Source organism: Protopterus annectens, chromosome 13.part0 (assembly GCF_019279795.1).
Source record: "Protopterus annectens isolate FY-2018-M chromosome 13.part0, PAN1.0, whole genome shotgun sequence".
NCBI lineage: Eukaryota > Metazoa > Chordata > Ceratodontiformes > Protopteridae > Protopterus > Protopterus annectens.
The window spans coordinates 671,443,757-671,467,025 of NC_056747.1; the positions used below are offsets into that span (position 1 = coordinate 671,443,757).

General features: G+C 38.3%; 1 protein-coding gene across 4 annotated transcripts in view; it reads left to right on the top strand.

Annotated features, from left to right (window-relative positions):
• Positions 1-23,269, top strand: part of LOC122787576 (apoptosis-inducing factor 3-like) — a 1,199,414-nt gene that overhangs the window by 252,119 nt on the left and 924,026 nt on the right. For all 4 annotated transcript variants that reach the window (XM_044054360.1, XM_044054361.1, XM_044054359.1 and 1 more), the window contains one exon: positions 12,582-12,691. In XM_044054360.1, the coding sequence (XP_043910295.1) occupies positions 12,582-12,691 (110 nt within the window). The remainder of the gene's footprint in view (positions 1-12,581; positions 12,692-23,269) is intronic.

Sequence of the window (23,269 nt, forward strand, 5' to 3'; positions counted from 1 at the left end):
TGCTAGCTATTAAAAAACTTAAACCAAATAAGGCGCCAGGTCCTGTTTTATAGGAGAATTTTATAAAACTTTTAGTTGTCACCTTTCTAAAACTTTCCTTGCCATGTATAATTATATCATCTCGAAAGGGATTACTAAGTATATGAACAATTCAAAAACAATATTCATCCCAAAACCAAACTCTGACAAGTCCAACCATCTATGCTATAGGCCCATCGCCCTTATTAACGTTGACATCAAAATCTTATCTACCATTTTTGCTAATAGAATTCAGAAAGTTATAGCTACAGTCATTTCTTCTGAACAGTTGGGATTTATGAAACAGAGGCAGCTGTGTGACAATACTCTTACCTTAAACACATTAATGTTGTTTCTAAAAAGTGATAACCACCCGCGTTATGCACTCACCCTAGATGCTACCATAGCCTTTGATAACGTTGATCTAAACTTCCTTTACCTAACCATGAAATTCTTACTTTCCTGATCTTATTATCAACACTATTAAGATGCTTTATAACAATGCCTCTGCTTCCCTGTATATAAATAAAACTTTATCATGCCCTTTTAAAATTACCAATGGCACTAGGCAGGGCTGCCCACTCTCACCTTATCTTTTCAATTTATATCTGGAACCTTTCTTTCTCTGGGTTAAACAATAGACTTATCACCATATCCCAAAAGTCTTCAACATTGATATAAATTATTCTGCATTTGCAGATGACTTAAACATCTATTTTGAGCTTCCCAACACCGATCTTCATAAAATTCTAAATTCTATTAATCTTTTTGCCGAGGCTGCTAATTATAAATTAAACCCTGCAAAATCATCTATCTTTCCGTTAAACCCTGCAAACCACTTAAAATATTACTTCCCCCCTGTCTGACATTCCTCTCAAATATACACTTAAATACCTAGGAATAAATTTCACACACCCTCACCAAGAACTAATAAAAGCAAACCTATGTAGAGTCTGGGATCAGATAAATAATGATCTAACTAGATGGAAAAACATCAATCTTTCTTTGCTATCAAAATCTGCTATCATTAAAATGAATATTTTGCCTAGAATCCTTTTTCATCTTAACTCCATTTTCTTAAACGTTCCAAAAATGTTTTTCAGAAAAATCGAAACCACAATCTCAAAGTTTTTATGGTTCCCTAAATCAACCAGAATATCATATAGGAATCTGATTACCCCAAAGAATTTTATAAGTCTCCTGGACTTTAATTTATATTACCACATCATTAGTGCTAGCCGTCTAATTCAACTAGCCTGTTATGATCCCTCTGCTGAATCTTGGTACCCAACCTGGATCAAAATCTGGTGCAACTATATATATTCATTAAAACTCAATCCATATGCTGTCCCTTTTTTAACTCCTGATGGTGACTACAAGTTCAAGATCTTGCCTACACTAAAGAACATAATTTGCATCTTTCAAACTCTGATGACCTCCTTAAAATTGCACAATACTATTCCCTTTCTCCAACCTATTCACCTAAACCCTAACTTAAAAATCAATAATAAAATGATCGATCTAACAAACTTCCCTATTGTTTAAGAAAGCCATAGTTTGGCACTTTTATAACTCTAAAAATGTTGCCGAGGTCAAAACTTTATTTGGTGCTCCTAACAAATATGATCCTATCTTAAGACAAATTAGCTTACTTATAAAACATAAAATTCTCTGACTATAGAGTGAAGGAGCAAGACATTACAGTATCACAATCTATCATTAAATCACTTTCCCTATGGAACAAAATGATTTTGAATACCTATAAACTTGTGTCGAGCATTAAGTATGATCATCCACTACTATTTTCCAAATATTGTGACTGTATACAAGGAGAAATTTCTACGGAGTCTAAGTGCGAAGCAATCAATAATACCCTGAATCTAACTCCCTTCAAAAACCTAATTTACACCCAGCTTATGATAAACAATTCCTACTATACCCCAGCAGTCTTACTGAAATTCGGATACAATAAAAACCTAACCTGTCCGTTCTGTTCCCTCCCACATGTAGATATACTTCACATCTTTTGGAGCTGTAAGAATATTTACAAACTTTGGTGTTCTCTCAGAACTCAGTTGGAAAAAATGGGATATGAAAAAAACACATTCTCTTGGCAAACCATGATTTTAAATATAATTCCTAACTCTCTTAAGTGTATCCATCACCACATCTGTGTTACAGCCTACACCCTTCTCAAATATTTTATAGCCAAGAAATGGGTCAATCCCTCAACAGTAACTTGGGAAAACTTTACATTAATGGCAGTCAAATATATATCTGCACATAAGTTATGCAATAATAACAAAAAGAAAAAAGAATATTTTCAGAATTACTGGTGTAGACATTTTGACGTAATCCAAACTAAATAATCTTCCAAAATGTGGGTCACTAACACTATATTCCAGGAAATCATCCATCAGTATCATATCTGGCCCTATAACCATTAGACATTGTTACCATCACACGGTAACTTTTGATTTTACAAAATATTTTGTTATATTATTTTGTTATCCTCTGGCATCCATGGTGTAAATATGTTGTAAATATGGTATAAATAGAAGTACATGATGTAAATAGTTGTTTTTTATGGTTATACCCTCCTTACCGCTCTTCTTTCTTCTTAAGACAGTCATATATTCTTCCTTCCAAGTCACTTTCCATTTGCATCTCTAGACTTTGACTGTAATATGTTATTGGGGGTCTTTACTGCTTATATTGGTCTCTAAGATGTAAGTTTCCCTGTAAGATAACTGCTGTTTTATAAATGCATAGTTTTTGTACTAACTGTTACATATATACCTATACTTTACTGCTTCCTGTAATGACTTAGTTTTTCCGTTGTATGTTTGAAAAGTTTGAAAAATTCAATAAAAATATATTTGAAAAAAAAAAGAAACAACTGTATAAAAGGTCAATGTGTATATGTGACACAAAAGCTGGAAACAGATATTTAACAAAAGAGCTGTTACAAATAACTGGAATTAGATACTTAAACTGTTACAAATAGAAGGTGAGAATAATATCTCTTTAACATAAGCCTTTTGATGTTATCTTTAAATGTTAATGGTCTCACAGATGTATACAAAAAGAGAGAGTAGTAAACTGTCTTTAAAAAATGCAGAGTGCAAATAGCTATGCTACAAAAGACATGTTTGGAAAGAACTGAACATGTAAATTTAAGAGTTTTCACGGCGGTTATTCATTGGAATATCTTGGACAAAGGAAAAGAGGAGTACTTGTATTGCAAGAGGAGCTCCAATAGTGATAGAAGATAAAAATGGTAGTGGTAGATATGTAGTACTATGGGGTTACTTGCGAGGGAGGAGCATTACGCTGTCATATATTTATATTCCACCTAAAACTGCTATAATGGAGCTTAATGAAATTATGGGAGAAATCTGTTTTCAACAGAGAATATTATTTAAAGGTGAGGACTGGAATTTGATCTACAGCAGACCAGATGTGTCTGGGGTAGGGAGCCCAGAAGGGAAACAATAACAAAGGGGGATAGATTTTTGAAGAAATTTAAGAAAATATTTAACATGGAAGATGTGAATTCAGTAGTAGAAGTTCAGAGTGAATTTACATATTATTCCCCAAGATGCAAAAACTGGGCTAGGCTAGGCAGCACTTACATTTCATAGGAACATGTGCATTTAATTTACAGTTTTGATATGTATACAGTAACTATTTCAGATCACAAGCTAATAATAGCTAAAATAAAAATGGGACACTGGCACATTCTCATCTATCTGTTGAAAAGAGAGGAATTTAAGGAATGGGGAGTGGAAATCTTTCAGGAATTTTTAGAGAAGACACATTTCTTCCGAAAATATAGCTAGGGAGTGGGATAAAAGTGGAGTTTAAAAGTGGGGTGGAAATAAAAGAAAGTGATATAGTTTAGAAGCAACAAGAATTATTTATAGGGACTGACAAAGTATTTTAAAATGGGGGAATCTCACAGAACAAGAATAGGAGAAATTGCAGAGTCCTAAGCAGAAAATAAAGGATTACCTTGATAATATGCATGAGTTTACAAAAATTGCTGTTAAGCAACTGTTTTGTGATAATAATCCCAGAGCACAAAAACATTTAGTGCAAAGCAGGCAACAGAAAGTAGAAGGGGTTTGTCACAAAGCTTAGGGAGCCCATAGCAGGAAAATAATGAGATCCTGTACAGGTACTAGAACTATTTTAGAAATTTAATGAAAGTCTGTATAAAGCAGAGAAATATTGAGATCAAGAAAAGGTACAAATGAAAATGTTTATGGAAGAATTAAATATGCCAAGGTTAGAGGCAGATGAGGCTCAATTATTAATTGTTAGGATAGCTGGAAATGAGATAAAAGTGGTGACGTATAGCCAATCAACAGGAATGTCCCTAGGAATGGATGGTATTCCTGTGGACGTCTGGGAGCTAAGAGTGAAAAAAATTGATAAAGATCTGGAAGGTTTTGTTTAACAGTATTTTAAGAGGAGGAGAAGTATCAACTTCCTGGAAGAAAGCAGTGGTGTCTGTAATACCTAGAGGGTAAAGACCCATCAAATACAACTTCATACAGGCCCGTTCAGTCCTAAACCATGATTATAACATGTTTGTCTATATTGGCTAAAAGAATGGCAAATGCGATGCCAAAATTGATGGACATGGATCAGTATGGTTTTGTGGCGGGGAGGCAAACATATAACAACATTATCAGAACAACGATGATCAGAGGGAAGCTAGATGTAAGAAAGTACCACTGTTAGTGGTGGTTCTTATTGCAGAGTAAGTTGTGAGTTTGAAAAGGGCAATGGAAGCATTAGCATTCCCTGGTAAAATTATAAAGTTGATTAGGAGGATATATGAGGGATTAGAGGGGAAAATTAAAGTGAGTGGGTTCCTGTCTGATAATTTCTTTTTGAGCAGAGGAACTTAGAAATTCAAGGATATAATTGATGTGGTAGCCAAGAAAAGCTGTCTCTATTTGCAGTTATACCTGATAAAACCAGAAAATGACATTACAGTATTGTGGAACATTTTTGAGGCAGTTTCAAATCTTTTCAGGATACAAAATTAATGAAGCTAAAATAAAGGGAATAGCTGTAAATTTTGTACCCACACATAAATTGGTTCAGCAATATCCATATTTATTGGGACATGATAAAATGAAATATTTAGGAGTATGGTTTAAAATTGATTCTGGTGTGGCAGCTAAGGATATGTGGAAAGAAATTAAACAAAAGGTAATACAAAACTGAGAAATTGGAAGCTCTGTTATATGGATAGCAAACTACAATAAGTTAAAATGTTTTTAGTCCTTTTAGTTTTATTCACAGACCAGGCATATTGTTATCAATCAGAGGAGAAGTTGTGGATAGCAATTAAAGAGCTGAAGGATTTTATCTGGGAGGGTAAGACTGCGAGTCAAGTAGGTTAAGCTGATTTCTTCCAGTTGAGCTTGGCGGTTTGGGATTACCCAATTTGAAGGGGTATTTCAGAACTACACTGTTAAGGATCCTATACATAGCACAGGCAGAAACCTGTAATTCAAAGTGTAAAGGGATTATGATGAAACGGGGGAAGCTCAAGAAACAAGGAGAAACTGGGATTTTTGATGCACATCCATATGGAAAATAACCATGCAGAATATTATATTCATAAAGTAGCAGAAAGAACCAAGTCAACATGGGAATGAAGAAAGGAGATTCTGCTGATGGGGACAACTGCAATTAGGGATACAGACATTAGGCAAAAGAGGCCTGGAATTTATTGGAGAAAAAGAACCAATGTATTAGGAGCAAATAATTCGAGAGGGAAAGTTCATAGAATGGGAAGAAGCCAAGAATTTATTTGGACTGCATGATAGAGATTGCCTTCCCTATCAAGGATTGATGTCAGAGTATAGTTAGAGAAAGAAATAAGGGTATCCTAAGTGAAAGACCAACACTAGTGGAGTTTTTAGTAGAATCTAGAACAGAAGCTGGTAATAAAAAAGGAATAATTAGTAAAGCATACAAAATATTGCACGATAAATATAAGAATCAATCAGAGGAGGTTAGAAAGTATTGGGAAGAGAGATTGTATAAGCAATTCACAAATAAACAATAGGGGATGTATGTATGTCTCCCAAATATGCAACAGTCTAAAATATTTTGAATCTTTGCTTGTTAAGTATTTACATGGGTATTTTTTATACCCCAGTTAAATTCTAAAGAATTTTTCCTCCGGTAGACGGCACATGTTGGAGGTGTGATGGGGACGAAAGAGGTAAATAGGAACATATTTTCTGGGAGTGTAATGAATTGGCAGACTTTAAAGATTCCTTACAGAGTACTCTGTCATAGATACTGGGTGAGCAAATTGGTTTAACTAAGGAAATTATTTTTTTGAGCTTTGATACAGAATCAGAATTGCCTAGACTAGACGTGGTAAGGTCTTGCTGAGTCTAATTATGGTGGCTACCAAAAAAGCAATTACAAGAAAATAAACCAAAGTCTGAACCAACTTTACTAGAAGTAGTGAATATAGTAACAGAGATAAAACAACTGGAACTGGGATCATTAGAAGTGATAGTAGCAAATTATATAGGGAATTTTGGGAACAATGCATGCAGGGAAGGAATGAAATTTAAAAGAAAGTAGGATTTGAATGAGCTGTGTAATGTTCGATGATGACTGGATAGATTACAAGTGATGCACAATGTTTGCCACTACAATTATGTCAACATGGTTTGTGATGTATGTTTGTAACTCACGTTGTCAATATGGCTTGTTTTCATTTATTTAAATGTATGATTGCCTATGCAGTACATGATTTAATAAAGATGTTTCTTGTTTAAAAGTCTTTCTTCGCAAACTTCAGTCTCAATAAAGCAGATAAGTTTTAGATTCATAGGTTGGTACTAGGCTATCAGCCCTAGGGCCTATACAAGCCTAGTCATAACAATTCCCTAGCTATTACTTCCCACACTATTTACTTCCCTGGACCCCCTGTCTAACTGATGTGATCCCCGGGGTGAATTTCCTTTCTCCCATCCAATCGTCAAGGTTTCTTCTGAAGAGGGCCAAAGAGGCACTCTGCTTGACATGTATGGGCAATCTGTTCCAGAGTCTGGGGAGTCTCTGGGTCAGGAACCTATCCCTCCAGCATGTTTTGTTTATTGTGATGACAAGGTTTAGATCCCTGGAGCGTGTGGTTCTGAGGGATTGGGATTTCTTTGTGTAGCATGTCCAACAGCTCTGGGTTTGACATGGCCTTGTATGTTAAGCAGAGATCGCCTCTGAGTAGACGATATGCGACAGAGTATAGCTGGAGTTTTTTAAGGCGGTCAGCGTAGGGCATCTGCTTTAGGCCTGTGATTCTTTTAGTGAGGTATTTCTGTGACCTTTCCAGTTGTTGCAGATGTCTTGAGAGGTACATACCAAATGGGGCATTGTATTCTATAATGGGTCTAATGAGGGATGAGTACACTGGGACAATGACCTCCTTTTTTCTGGATGAAAAGCCCTCAGTGATGAGGTGTGCCACATAGAAGGATTTCCTGACTGTTGTGGTGATGTGGTTATCGAAGGTGAGACCACTGTCCACCTGTGTCCCTAAGTCTCTTATCACACTTTCGGTGTTTAGTGTACTGCCACCTATATGGTAATTCACGGATACATGTTTTTTCCCAAAGGGGATAACTATACATTTCTTGGCATTGAGCTTGAGCCCATGGCTCTGGCACCAAGCATCTGTTTCTGTAAGGCCTTTTTGTAGAATATCCACATAATTTGGGGATTCAATAATGGCTCCCAGTTTGCAGTCATCTGCGAACTTTGTTAGCCAGAGTCCCTTAGTGTTGGCCTGTACTTCAGAGAAGTAGATGCCAAACAAGAGCGGTCCCAGGACTGAACCCTGAGGTACTTCACTTGTCTGGAGCTGGATTTGGAGCCGGCTACCTTTACAGTGTGGGTTCTATCAGTAAGCCAGTTAGCAACCCATTGAGTGACGTGGGGATTAATGCCCAGCTTAGTAAGTTTATCTATGATTCCAGAGTTGGGGGATGGTGTCAAAGGCCTTGGCAAGGTCTAGATAGGATGTGTGGACCCACCTTACCCTTTTCCATGGCTCTGGAGACTGATTCGAAGAAGTCAATCAGGTTCAGGAGACAAGATCGGCCCTTCACGAACCCATACTGGGTGGGGTCCAGTGTTTGAAGGTTGCCAATGTCTTTGTTTATAAGTTCCATGATAATATGCTCCATGGCCTTGCAGATAATGCTTGTCAGACTGATGGGACGGTAGTTTCCGGGATCCAAGGTGTATCCCCCCTTGTGGAGTGGGATAACTGTAGCTTTGCGCCACTCAGTGGGCACGAAACCTGAGGTGAGGCTATGATTAAATATGACACTTAGGTGAGGTGCCAGTTCATATTGTCGTTCATGTAGTACACAGCCCGGGATGTCATCTAGTCCCATGGATGCTGTATTCTTAGCTTTGGAGAGTGCGTTTTTTTACCTCTGTGGCCGTTATTACCGGAATTTGGCAATCTTCCGGTATTGAGATGGGCCATTTAGGGTCCATCTCAGAATAATACCTTCTCCTGTAGAAGAGAGGAAGATTTTGTGTGGATTTGGTAAAGAGATTTTTTTTGTCTTTACAGTTTGACATATAAATACTTAACTATGTGATCCATAAGTGGGAAGTTCTGTTTTTTGAATAGACTGAGAAATCTGATACTGTTCCCACTGATGGTAATGCCTTTCTCTATTTCATTATATCTAGCATGTCTCAAGTATCTAAACATACTTTTAAGACATATTTGTGCAGATGCTGTCTGTTGGGTGTCTTATTTTGCAACCATAACTTTTTGGGGGGGCTGTATTCTGAAGTTTTATATTCACCTTTAGATGAGGAGATTTCCTCGACCTCCAGGTTTTTGAGATTTTCAAATAATCTGAAGACAGAGGGAAAATTTAAAGGAGGTTTTAAGACTGTTCACCCCCTTACAAATCTCCCAGATCCTCTTTCAAGTCTAAGAAACAGAACACTTACTTCCTGCCTTCTCAGGCCTTACAGGGGAAACGAGAAAAGATGGCAGGAGGAGAACTATAAGAAACGAGGTTCCTTTCCAAAAAAAGAGACTGTCTCCAACTTTTGAGTGAGTATGCCAGCATTATTCATTTTCTCTCTCCCCGATCCTGTGTCTAAAAGCCTGTCTCAATGATTGGCTTTGACATTCCCATCTGGCAACAGTTTCTGACAGACTTATGAGTGTTAAAGGTGCTTCAGGAGACTTACGGTTGGCATTGGGTATAAAATCCTCCTTTCAGTGGAGCTCCTTCCCACCCTCTGAACCAACCTGATTTTATCGCTCAGGTTCTTTTGCAATTGTCCACTCTAGGAGTCATAGTATCCGTGCCAATTTAATCAAAGTGGCAAAGAATTCTGTTCCTGTATATTTCTGGTACCAAAGAAAAACTCTTCTTGGAGATCAGTTTTAGATCTTTCTACCTATATCTATATGTGGATGTTCCAGAAATTTTAGATTCTGACCCTTCAGAGACTTTGCTGTCATTCCCAGCAAAGTTTTATGGTAGCATTGTACATAAAAGATGCCCACCATCACATTTCCAGAGCCTAAGGCTTCAGGAAATTACTCAGAATTTCTGCCTCTAGGTCACAGTTTGAGTTCTCTGCATAAGCCCTTTGGATTATCTTCTCCTGCAAGTGTATTTACAAAGTGTCTAGTTCCACTTCATTGCAGACTAGAAAGCATTGCATTTTTTCCCTTTTTTGGATAACCTATGTAACATTAAAGAGTTTACCCAAGATGCCAAGAGTCCTTAAGTTGGGTTTTACCTCTTCTGACCAATCTGGGATTCCAGATAAGCTTTCAAAAATCATCCTTTACACGTAATATTATAGGATATTTCTTCTACAATGTGTTATAGACACACTGCAGTAAAATACCTTTTTGTTGAAGGAGATGGGGATTTTATTTAGAAATCTTAATGAGAATCTTAACTCATTATCAGACTTTGTCCAGAGAGTTTCTCAGGATTTTTCAGTTTATGGCATGTTTGATTCTCTTGATTCCAAAAACAAGTAATCACCATGGTATCCCTGAAGTCTCAAACAACCCACTAAACAAGTAGATTGGGTCAAAAAAAAAAAACAGTGCAAGAAACTTCTCTGTGTGGAAGATTTTCAATCCATATATATCTAGTTAATCACTATATTAATCAGATCAGATAATGGTAGTAGAAGTAGCGAACTTAAACTTGTCCTAAGTCAAAAAAATAAATAAATAAAAATATATAACTTGAAATATTGTACAGAATTAAGTATTTGAAAGTAATCCAAGCAGGGTAGGCAGTCTGTTTCCAGTCGAAAATCCTTTATTAAGTACACAGACAAGTGATCCAAGTAAAACAAACATAGAGTAACAGTTTCCTCACAAGCTTTCTAGATATACATATATATATATATATATATATATATATATATATATATATATATATATATATAAGCTTATTCCTTCCAGGTTGGATAGGCTTTGGTATTCAACCCATATAGTGTATAGGCTACTGTAGTAACTGGGAATTTGAACATTTAAACCACAAAGCAAAACTGTTGCAGAACACAAAAAGCAGCAGAGGAATCAGAAAAACTCAGTTATACTTTCGTGCCTTGCCCAAAATGTACATTCGTACCACGTAGTAATGAGCCAAAATCCACTAGATAAAGAAAACAAAGCTTTATTCACATCAAGTAGAAAGCTGGTAAGCGCTTTTGTCCTGAACCACAGAACTTCATCAGACAAATAAAACCAATTAAATACATCTTATATAGTATAGTTAATTAGTCACATGTACATTTTAATCACATATATCAATTTGAAATAATTTGAGCTATGCCCCCTTAAAGAAATACTCATATTAATGTGCAAATTCTTGTAAAACCTTAAAAACAAAAATATCACTTATAACCTAATACCAATCACCAAAAAGGTGTGTATCAAATTCACTCATGTATATATATATATATATATATATATATATACACACACTCTTTAAAAACATAAGGTAGTAGAATATTATTGTACAATAAAATGAAATAATAAATATGACATAAATACTTCAGATATATTAAAATACAATAAAAATACATATACAAGCCTATAATATTAGGTAGAATACAGTCATATATACACGTAAAAAAAGTAAAACAACTGTATGACAATACTTCATTTAAAATGTATGGATACATGTGGTACAAAGTTATTATCTCATTAATGCCCTAATTCTTAAAAGGGGGCTAATGGCAATACTTTCATTCAAACCAGGCCAATTGGTTTATCTAGTGAATTTGAACTTTTACCGTTGGGGGTAAGTGCAGCTTCAAAAAACAACAAAACACAAAGGCTAGAACCACTAGGCTGGAAATAAAATGTAGCAGTCACACAAGCAGTATCCAAAGCATTTAATGGTGCTTCCTGGTACCTCAGCTCAAAAGCTTTCAAGGGTGGTTCTAGCCTTTGTGATGTTCATCGTGTTTCACTGTTGCAGTCATTACACTTGGGTTATCCTGCTGGCAGGCTACCCGCAGTCGGCCTGAATTCCAAAGTCATGGTCCGGCGTCGGTTGCTGTCGCTTCTTCCCTGACATCAGTGCACCAGGGGTATAAAAAAATGCAGCCAACGCCATTTTCTTCAGTCTTTCTTGCCGCACGGTGCCCGAAGCAAAAGCAGTTTGCAAGTGCCGGTCGGCCGACTCCTGCGATTTTCGTAATTGAATTTGAACTTTTACCATAGGGGGTAAGTGCAGCTTCAAAAAACAACAAAACACAAAGGCTAGAACCACTAGGCTGGAAATAAAACGTAGCAGTCACACAAGCAGTATCCAAAGCATTTAATGGTGCTTCCTGGTACCTCAGCTCAAAAGCTTTCAAGGGTGGTTCTAGCCTTTGTGTTTTGTTTGTTGGTAAGTGCAACTTAACACAACTGTACTTTTCAAATGACATCACCAAGTCAGATACTCTGTTCAGATAAATATTTTCATCAAGATTGGGTATTTCTTTATTTTTTTCTGCAGGGATTCTTGACATGCTTGTGCTTGCTGTGATGCATCTTCAGTGCCATTTGCCCCCCTTGACAACTATCTCATGTTTAATCCCAGTGCCATTGCTTTATGGAGGCTGAGATGTTTTTAGGTACTGAGGATTACCAGAGTATTTCTCTCACCTTGATAGAAGTGGAAGGACATGAAGTGGTGAAAGTAATTTACTGAACAGGCTATTTAAAGAAGCTCTCAAGAATATCAATATGACAAAACAATTAACCAGTAAGTTAGTAGCTACAGCTGAAAGCCTTCCACGTAAATATTTGCTTATGTTTTGGGATAGTAGTGTTTTATTGCTTTACTGTCCCGTATGCTATAGGTTTATTTTAAAGTTCCATCTTCATATTGGCACACCATGGTTTGAAATCTGTCTTATATGTACAGAAAGTGCTGTAGCTTCAGGGTAGATTGATGCTATTCATCTTTTGAGCACTAGCCATCAAAGCTTCCATTTTCAGTCTGTCTTTTATTTTGCAGGATGCGGGAAGTTGAGATGAACGAGCAGAAGGTGCTGTTGGTTAAGATAAATGGCAGTTTTAGTGCCGTGGGTAGTAAGTGCACTCATTATGGAGCACCACTTATTAAAGGTAAGCATCAGTGTCCACTTCTTTATTCTGTCTTGCTACAAGAAACTATCTTTGTGCTCTGCAGGATTTGTTTTATTGGTTAAGGTCTGCCCTAGTGTACGGCTGCAGCCTGCTGATGTTATGGGAGTTGGATTGTGTGATTTCCCATTAAGTAGTAGAAGAGTTTGGCTGTAATGAGATCATGTTGTGAAACAGGGCTGTTATTAAATTCTTTGCAAGGAACATGCCTTGGGCATTTGTGAAGAAGTTACAGTGAAACTGTATGATTTATACTACGCTTAACTGAACAACCTTGTAAAGAAGAAAAAGAAGATGAAAATGGGGTGGAATAACGGCAAAACCTCAAAACTGCTATCCTAGAGCAACAGGCTTCTTATGAAAAGCATATAGGTAAACCAGATTTGGAAAATTAGTACAAAAAATAAGGGACTGAGGTGGTGGTGCTGCGGTAGCATTGTCGCCTCACAGTAAGACGTTGTCCTGTTAGATTCTCAGCTAGAGTGTCTACTGTATGGAGACATGCGTACCTTCGTTGAAGGTTGTGCGTCAGAGCTGGCAACTTGGCACACAAAAATCTACTGCCAATCATTAGCGGACCGGAGTTCCGCTGTGGCAACCCCTAACTGGGAAAAGCCGAAAGACACAACAAGTACAAAAAATAAGGGGGGGGGTGGCACCTGAACAGATTTATAGTAGTAATTTCAAAGGAAAACAATGTTCACAGAGTGTAAGGAATCACAGAAGGCACACAACAGAAAATTAATGAATTCAAGCAGAAGGAATTCTGGAAGGTTTCTGTTAAAGAAATAGACAGTTAAGTATGAAAAAGTAGGTAAAGTAGAGATCAACTAGTGAAGCTCAGTAAAGTAGTGGTGTAAAGGGCAGACAGTATTTGGGAGCAAGAACAGATAATGAATGAATGCCTATACAGAAGAATCCTGATGCATGGAGTTGAGGACTGCCATTAGCATTAATATGCTATATATTTATTACACAATACAACACTATTATTGAAACAATTACCACATCAAGGTGTCTGTGTGGTTCAAGCCCCAGTACACATCAAATACTAGAGTCTGTGTTTCAAAAGACCCATTTTGGTGTGAAGAGCACAATAAATTTCAAAAGAAAAGTGTTAAGGTATACTAGTGATGCTTAGGCACCAACTATAAATTAGAGATATGTTTCATCGTACATGTCATTTGCATACCATCATGTCTGAAAGCTTGTGTATTTTTGGCATAACTTAGAGGTATGCACTGGATTGTGAGCAGCAGTGTTTCAGGGCCGAGGAGGGCAAATGCAGAAACAAATGAGCGGTGTACCTTGCCCCTCCCAGAACCACATGCTGTCAACAAGCAGAGAGGATAAGGAACACCAAGATGATGTCATGCCTGCCAGAAGCAAACATACAGCCTATGGGTAGGGCTTTAGGACAAGTACATAAAAAAAAAAAAAAAATAAAAAGAACACATGCCTGTTAGGGAACTTGCAGCCCTTTTAGATAGCATACCATGTACAGGGGTAGGAACTATAGAAATGAGTCAGGTCAGTGTGAATGAAAGGATTTTAGTTGAACACCTGCATGAAAAAATAGCCAGTTTTTAAAAAGTGGGAATGTGTAAGCATCCAAACCTAATTTTGGCCAAGCGTATTTAGCCAGGAAGAAGTCTACCTGTTAAGATAAAGGAAGATAATTTTTGCAGATATATTGGAGCATTTGAGGAACACATGACAAGATTTCTGCCAGGTCAAAAATTAACACTTCACATAAGACAAAATATGGTGTAATGTGTGCTGATAACACACAAGTTTTTCTTTTATTGGAAAATTAACCATAACAAGGAGTCAAATACCAGAGTGCTATTTTCATATAACATTGATGCTGTTATTGTTTATGAAAAAATGGTTAAAGAACAGTGATTAGAAATCATTTTTATCAGTCTAAATGTTTTTACTGTAACAGAGTTTCTAACAAAAAGTCAGGTGGAGGTGTTGTGATATGGATTAAAAATTATTAAATAATGGGTGAATCATATACCAGTACCCTTTTAGACAACAAATAGCCTTCAACAGGGCATTAATGTATAGATATTGTAAGGTGGCAGCATATTTGGCTGCCATGAATCAAGAAAATCCCTACATCACTCGATGGGTTGCCAGCTGGCTTACTGACAGAACCCAGACTGTAAAAGTAGCCGACTCCAACTCCAGCTCCAGACAAGTGACAAGTGGAGTACCTCAGGGTTCAGTCCTGGGACCGCTCTTCTTTGGCATCTACTTCTCTGAAGTACAGGCCCAACACTAAGGGACTCTGGCTAACAAAGTTTGCAGATGACTGCAAACTGGGAGCCATTATTGAATCCCCAAATGATGTGGATATTCTACAAAAGGGCCTTACAGAAACAGATGCTTGGTGCCAGAGCCATGGGTTCAAGCTTAATGCCAAGAAATGTATAGTTATCCCCTTTGGGGAAAAACCATGTACCCATGAATTACCACATAGGTGGCAGTAAACTAAACACTGAAAGTGTAATGAGAGACTTAGGGACACAGGTGGACAGTGGTCTCACCTTCGATAACCACATCGCCACAACAGTCAGGAAATCTTTCTGTGTGGCACACCTCATCACTAAGAGCTTTTCATCCAGAAAAAAGGAGGTCATTGTCCCACTGTACTCATTCCTCATTAGACCCATTATAGAGTACAACACCCCGTTTGTTATGTACCTCACTAGACATCTGCAACAGCTGGAAAGGCCACAGAAATACCTCACTAAAAGAATCACAGGCCTAAAGCAGATGCCCTATGCTGACCGTCTAAAAAAAACTCCAGCTGTACTCTGTGGCATATCGTCTACTCAGAGGCGATCTCTGCTTAACATACAAAGCGATGTCAAACCCTAAGCCATTGGACATGCTCCACTTAAAGAAATCCCAATCCCTGAGAGCCACATGCTCCAGGGATCCAAGCCTTGTCATCACAATAAACAAAACATGCTGGAGGGATATGTTCCTGACACAGAGACTCCACATACTCTGGAATAGACTGCCCATACATGTCAAGCAGAGCGCCTCCTTGGCCCTCTTCAAAAGGAACCTTGACGATTGGATGGGATATAGGAAATTCACCCCGGGAATCACGTCAGTCGCCCTTCTAGACAGGGGTCCAGGGAAGTAAATATTGTGGGAAGAAATATCCTGGGAATTGTTATGTCTAGGCTTGTATAGGTCCTAGGGCTGATAGCCTAGTACCAACCTATGAACCTATAAGAGCTGAAAAAGAAAAAGCCACCATTTTTTATGTTGTCTTAATGTGGCTTTGCTGTTTGGTGAGCATAAAATAAAAAAAATACATAAAGAAAAGTGTGTGTGTGTCACCCCCCCCCCCCCACCTTCCATGAAAAAGAGAAGAGGTTCTGCACATACCTTTCAATTTATTTAGTAATGAATTCTGGATAAAGGTAAAAAGAGACCTAAAATCAGGGACAGATTTTAAAAGTTTTCCTTATCAACATGCATGTTCTATGCAATAAGAAGCATAGAACTATAATGTTTGCCTTCTTTGACTATCAGTACTCTTCACTGATTTACCAGAAGGCTAAAACACTTTCAAGGGACACGACACAATTAGGATCAGCTGAGAAGAGTCTGGGAGTGGTGGATTCCTATACCTTGCATTGTAAGATGATTTGTTGTGATCAAATGAATGAAAACAAAGTCTACTCAGTCAAGAAAACTGTAACTGGTGTGTTTGTGTCTCATTAAGTACTTGCATAATTTGTATTTTAGATGTGAAATACTTCAAAAACAATTGTGTATGTTACTGTAAGTTTGAAACATTAGGCGGAGGAATGATATTTTACATCAAAAATATACCACATTGATATTATAAAATAACAGACCTTCCAGGGGTTGTGAGGTTCTCTGCCTATGTCCTCTGGCCTCAGAACATCCTCCGGTGGTCCGTTATTTCTCTTTCAGGGGTAGTGAGGCCCTCTGCCTGCATAGTTGGACCTCAGAACACTCCTGGTCAGTCTGTTATTACTCTATTGCCCACCATCTTTGATAACACCAATACTGATTGTGTAACCATGACAATAAAGACAACCCTAGAACAGGTTACAGTTGTTGGTGTATACAGACTAGCAAAGTCAGTGCTGATGACCTAGAGGAATTTGTGCATTTTTATGCATGAAACACAGGAAAGAAAAATAGCTGACTACTTGAATAACCAGAAAAAGACTGGAGTAATGTTTTACAACATTATATGCAGTGTATTTACAGAAGCAACAGTTGAACACTGTAAACAAACCTAGTAACAAAACAGATCATACTGGATATTGTTTGTGTTCCCTGGGAGATGATTGTTAGCTTCATGTCAATTTTTGCTACCCATGATCACTGCACATCAAAGGGTTATTAATTTCTAGGTTATAGGTTGATACTAGGCTGTTGATGCAGTGGACCATTTGTAGCCTAGCCAACAATCCCAGCTGTTTACCAAGATATATATTAATACTGGACCCTGACATAGTTGTGGCCCCTTTCCAAAAGGGTTAGAGGGGCCACACTGGGGTTGTGCTTATGACTGCCCGTCCAGTTGTCCATATTATGCTTACAAAGGGTCATGAAGTTACTTTGCTTAATTTCTAAGTCTGCTCCATAAAAGAAGTATTCTGGGTGAAAGATGTCTATCCTGCCAACATGTCCTATTAATGTTTTGGCGGAAGTTTAGATCTCTTGAGAGGGTGTCTAGAGTGGTATTAGTTTTGTGGATATGTAGGCAGTTACAAAAGACCAGATTTTTCAAGGCTGTGTACACATGGCGGAGATCTCCTCTCAGATGTTGGTAGTAAATGGAAAAGAGTGAGAGTACTTTTTAATGCTGGAATGTTTAGTCAAGAAATTAATATTCTTGATTTCTTTGGTAAGAAAGAGCTGCAGTCTCTTGAGCTGGGTCATATGCATAGCCAACAGGGTAGCATATTCTATTACTGGTCTGATAAAGGAGGAGTAGAGGTGAATGATGACTTCTTAGGATATAGAAGATATGCCCGTGGTGATTTGTCTTGCTGTATGAAAAGATTTCCTAACAAGAGTGGTTATATGGTGGTCAAAGGATGGTTCTTTTTGAATGAAGTTGCCCAAGTTCTAATGACAGTTAATTTTTAGGGGGGTTGGCACCTATGTAATAGGAGCAGGAGTGTCCGAGTTTGCCACATGGTTGCATTTTTTGGCATGTAGTTTGAGGCTGTGGCTTAAGCACCACTTGTTTGAATGGGTTGAGTCCTCCTGGAGAATATGTAGATCAGCTGGGTTATTAATGACTGCTCCAAGTTTGTCGTCATCGACAAGCTGTCTGCCAGAAACATTTGGTGTTTGCTTTAATGTTAGAAGCAGATACCAAAGACGTGATCCAGGACCGATCCTGGGGGCACTGCTTGTTACCCTGTGTTTTGGAGGGTGTGCCTGCAACTTTAGCAGACTGGATTCTTACAGTGGATAATCTAGGGCCTTACATTTGATTGTATTAGCTGATCAATGATACCAAAGTATGGAATGGTATTGAAGGCTGTGGTCAAATCCACGTATGCCATATCAGCTGCTTCATTGAACAAATCACTAAGGCATTAGACTCTGGTAAAGTCCACTAGGTTCAAAAGGCACAATCTGCCTCTAACAAACACAAACTGGTTTCTGTGTAGGTTTTAAAGATTGCCTGTGTCCTTGTTTATAACATTGTTGATAATGACATGCTCTATTGTCCTAAAGATAAAGCTATTGAAGCTGATAGGCCTTTAATTATATATCCTATACCTATCACTGTTGTATATTAACCTTGCGTGCATTCGCTATTAGTCTACCATGGATTTTATCTCCCTTTACTCTACTAGGCTCTTTTTCCCTCCTCTGAGTGCTCGTAGCTTACCATTGTACTTACTCAGTTAGGCCACCAGGTGGCATTGCTCAACTACTACCTATCTTTTAATACAAGCCAGAAGTACTGTAACTGTTTTATTAACTTACCACTGCCCTGTTTTAGCCCTGTTAATACTTAATTTATTCTACTAAACTGCTACTGCCCTATTTCAGCTTCTATCCCCTGTCAACCCTCTGCATCCTTTTAATTTCACACATACAGTGCCTTATGCCAGTGCCTCCTTACCTCTGAGCTAGTTCTCAGCTTCACTGATAATTTTTGCCAGGTTTCTTCCTTCTGCTTGGCTCTACCCACTCTGTTCGCCCTGCGGGTTCACTCCGCTCCCCTACCCTGCCCCCAATTGCCACCCACCCCTACTACTCCTACTTTTATTTCAACCACTCACTCAAGACAACCATCCAGTCAAAGCCTTCCCCTCTTTACTCCTCTTCCTTTCACCCATAGTGATTAAATACATCAATAATTAAATACATCACTCTTTCACTACCCCCTCTCACCCCACAGCTCTTCTCTCCAACTACAAATCCTCCCATATTAAACTACCTTTTTCTAACCATGCTTTCCTTACTGTTCCTAACACTCTGAACCCCCATCTCCCTCCTACTACTCCTAACAACTTTATACTGTGCCAGCTCCTATACCTCCAATCATCTTCCACTCTCTACTCCTTACCATACTCCCACACAAAACCATCACCTCCCTCACACAAATAATATTTTTTTCCCATCTCCTCCCTTCTGTTTCAGCTCAACTCTCTGCACCTTTTTAATCCTAAAAGTATTTCCACTACTGCTAAATCACTTGCTCTTAAACAAATACTAGACCATCCAGAATACCCTAAATCCAAACCAAAACACGCTAAACCTCCTTCAATAATCTCGTCTTAGCTGGAGACATTCACCCCAACCCTAGACCTAACCCACCCACAAATAATTACCCTCCCCTTCCTCTAACCTTTCATCCCCTTACAATACTCTTACATTTTTCACACTCCATGCCCAGAGTCTCAGCAACAAATCACATCAGTTTCAAGCATGGCTAAGTCATAACCAACCTGACATTGTAGCCATCTCTGAAACTTTGCTCAAACCCCACATCTCTGATTCTGAAATCCTACCTTCTGGATTTCACACTCTTAGATGTGACCACTCAAAGAACAAAAGGTGGAGATTATGCATTAATATATTCCAATCTACTTACCTTAATTCCCCTACCAAACCCCATTCCTACATTCGTCAGTGCAGAACTAACAGTCGGTCTATTAAAAATGAATAATCACAAAAGCCTCTGTATCATCGCCCTTTATATCCCACCCGGAAATAATGTCTCAATCCTTGAAGATATACTCCAATGGGCCTCAGCTGAAATTAACCTTGAAACTTACATACTAGGCGATGTAAACATCAGCTGGAATAAAATCAACATCCCCATACTCTCCCTGTCAATTAACTTCTTTAACTTTACTCAAGTAACCCACTCCATCACCAGACCAAGTAAAACAAATCCCCCAGGATCCACTCTTGACTGGATCTTGGTCACCCATCCAAATAAAATTACCAACTTTGGCACCATCCCTGATTCTGTGACCACCTCCCAACTTTCATTTTCCTTGTAACCACCTCCCATCCACACCAACATCAATATATTCAGACTCGCAACCTTAGTAAATTTGACTCTAAAACCTTCTCTATCTCTTGGAACATTCTAAAAACCCTCCCACTCGATAAAGACATAGACCACTTTAATTCTACTTTCCTAGATGCTCTAAATTCCCTAGCTCCACCAATGAAAAACAGAATAAAAACTATAATTGCCCCTTGGCTAACCGAAGAAACAAAGCAAATTATGCATCAAAGAGACAAATCCTGGAAGCTTTACCAAAAGAGTAAACTTCTTGAAACCCTTCTGCAATATATACAGCTCTGTAACTTTGCAAAAAAACAAGTCTTCAAAGACAAAAAAATCCCACTACACTAAGCTCCAGTCCAACCATCCCTAACAAGGCTTTTTTGGAACTCCATAAACTTCCTCCTCAACCCAGGCTCCAGAATTAACATCTGTCCAGACCCAAGTAAATCTGACCTCGAATTAGCCTCACTATTCAACTCTTTCTTTATAGAGTCAATATCCGACCTAACAAAAACTTTATCCAACAACGACCCATCTCTCCTACATTCTACCTCATCTAAGTCCCCAAATAATTTCCCCCTTATGTTTGAGCTTAAACCTGTCTCCACTAACTACATAAAAAGACTTCTATCCAAACATAAACCCTGCTCCAATGCACCTGACATCATCCCCTCTTCCTTTCTCAAGTCTGCTGCCGATGGTATTGCTCTCCCAATTAGTATCCTAGTTAATAGATTATTAAAGGAATCCTATGTCCCTAAACTCTGGTGTTCCGCCTTTATTCTTCCTCTCCACAAGGGAGGCAAAAACACTAACATTTCAAAACTTCTGCCCTATAGCTCTTCAATCTCCAAAATCCTAGAAAAATGCATCCACCTCCAACTTATGCCTTTTCTGACTAAAAAAACAACTTCTTACCCCTACCCAACATGGCTTCGAACCAGGACATAGCACCATAACAGCTCTACTCTCATTCTCAGAAACTGTCAGTCAAGCCCGAGATTCTGGAAACTTCGTATCCACAGTGCTCCTAGATCTCTCTAAAGCATTTGATACAGTTTCCCATAAGCACCTTCTAAGTCACCTCTCAAACCTAAATCTCTCCCAAAACACTCTTTCCTGGTTCCCAAGCTATCTGTCAGATAGGTCTCAGGCTGTGAAATGGAAAAAAGCCACCTCACCTTTCTTACCCACCACCTACCGGAGTACCACAGGGGTCCATCCTTAGAACAATGCTGTTTAATATCATTATCAATAACTGTCACTCAGCTATTCCTAATGCCAAAGTCATCCAGTATGCAGATGACACCACACTTGTCTGCTCTGCCTCTAACCTCCCTGAACCCCTAGCTAAAACTCAGACTACCTTCTCAACTACCGAGATCTGGATGTGCCAAAATCACCTTTCTCTCAGTACTAACAAATCTAAAATATTACTATTCACATCCTCAAAATCTTTCTCTTTTGATAAAAATTCCTTCCAAGTCCTTAGCCAAAGCAGCTCTCTGATTGAAGTTGTTCTCTTTGCCAAACTACTCTGTGTAACTATAGATGAAGACCTCAAGTTTGAAATCCATATTCAGCAAAATATAAAGAAAACCCACCAAAAACTAGGTATGCTATACAGGAACAACCACTTCTCTTAATTTCTTCCCTGGCTTCTGTATGGCGCCCCACTACTAACTAACGTATCGTCTTCCATCACTTCCAAACTTGAAAGCTGTTGTAACAAAATTTCTAAATTTGCCACTAAAGCTAAACATTCCACTCATCACTGTGTTACCCTCCTATCCCTCAACTGGTTAGAATTCACAGATTACCTGGACTTCCTCTAGCTCATTACAGCACATAGACTAATATTTTATCCAACCAAATGCCCCATTCTAACTAACATCCTTCCCCCATACACCCTAAATAGAACCGTCAGATCTGAACACCAAAACTTGATTACTGTCCACAAACCTAAGCGTCCTGCTGGACAACTTCTCCTCTCCTCCTCCTTAGGTAAGAAATGGAACTCTCTCCCTTCCACACTAAGGACAGTGTCAAACACAAACAACTTCAAAACTCAGCTTCACACCTACCTCTCCTCCAAATGGAAATGTAACTGCATTCTCCCTACCTAGAACTCTTTAACAAAAGCCCCTGGGAGGGTATCCTCCTGAGTTTCTAAGCACCTTATAGCTGGCTAATAACCTTCTATAGCTAATTCCCATACGATCTCTCGCACTCTGTAAATAGCTTTTGACTTTTGACTTTAACTTTATAAATTTGTTAAAATGTATCTGCATGATATTTTTCCACTATGGGCAGTATTGCTTACGCTTTGTATTATTTGATATGTAGTTGTACTTGTAATTTTATTTTTATTGGACTGCTATCTTTACTGTAATCTGTTTCATGGAGCTTTTCTCCCCGGGCCTCCACTGAAAATGGGCTCTCTGGGCCCATTGGACTTCCCCGATAATCAAACTGAAAATAAATAAATACATTTCCTGGGTCAGTCTTGAGTCCTCCTTTGTGGAGTGGGATGACTACAGCAGTTCTCCGTATCTTCAACATGAATCCAGTGGAGAGGCTGAGACCTACTGCAAGATTATTCTGGCAAACTGATATATAAATCAATACGGAGAAGATTAATAAGAGAATTTATAAACTGGTCACTTTGCAAAACTAATGGGAGCACTGCATTCATTGGAAAGACTGTAGGAGGAATATGGTAAATTTTAAAATGGAAATTAATAATTAAAAAAAAAATTAACATCAGGATGCAGGCACACAAAGTCAGTATGATATACTTCCATAAAAGCAAAATCTTCAGATGAGAGAGAAATAGGAACTGGAAAGGTATTTGAAAAATTGAAATAGATAAACTGGACAGACAGATTAGACATAGTGAGAGACGAGGTCAGGAAAAATCTGAGGACACTTCATGTAAAGATACTGAGCATAATAGGAAACCATATTATAGATATACAAGATATGGAAGGAGTAAAGACAAACTG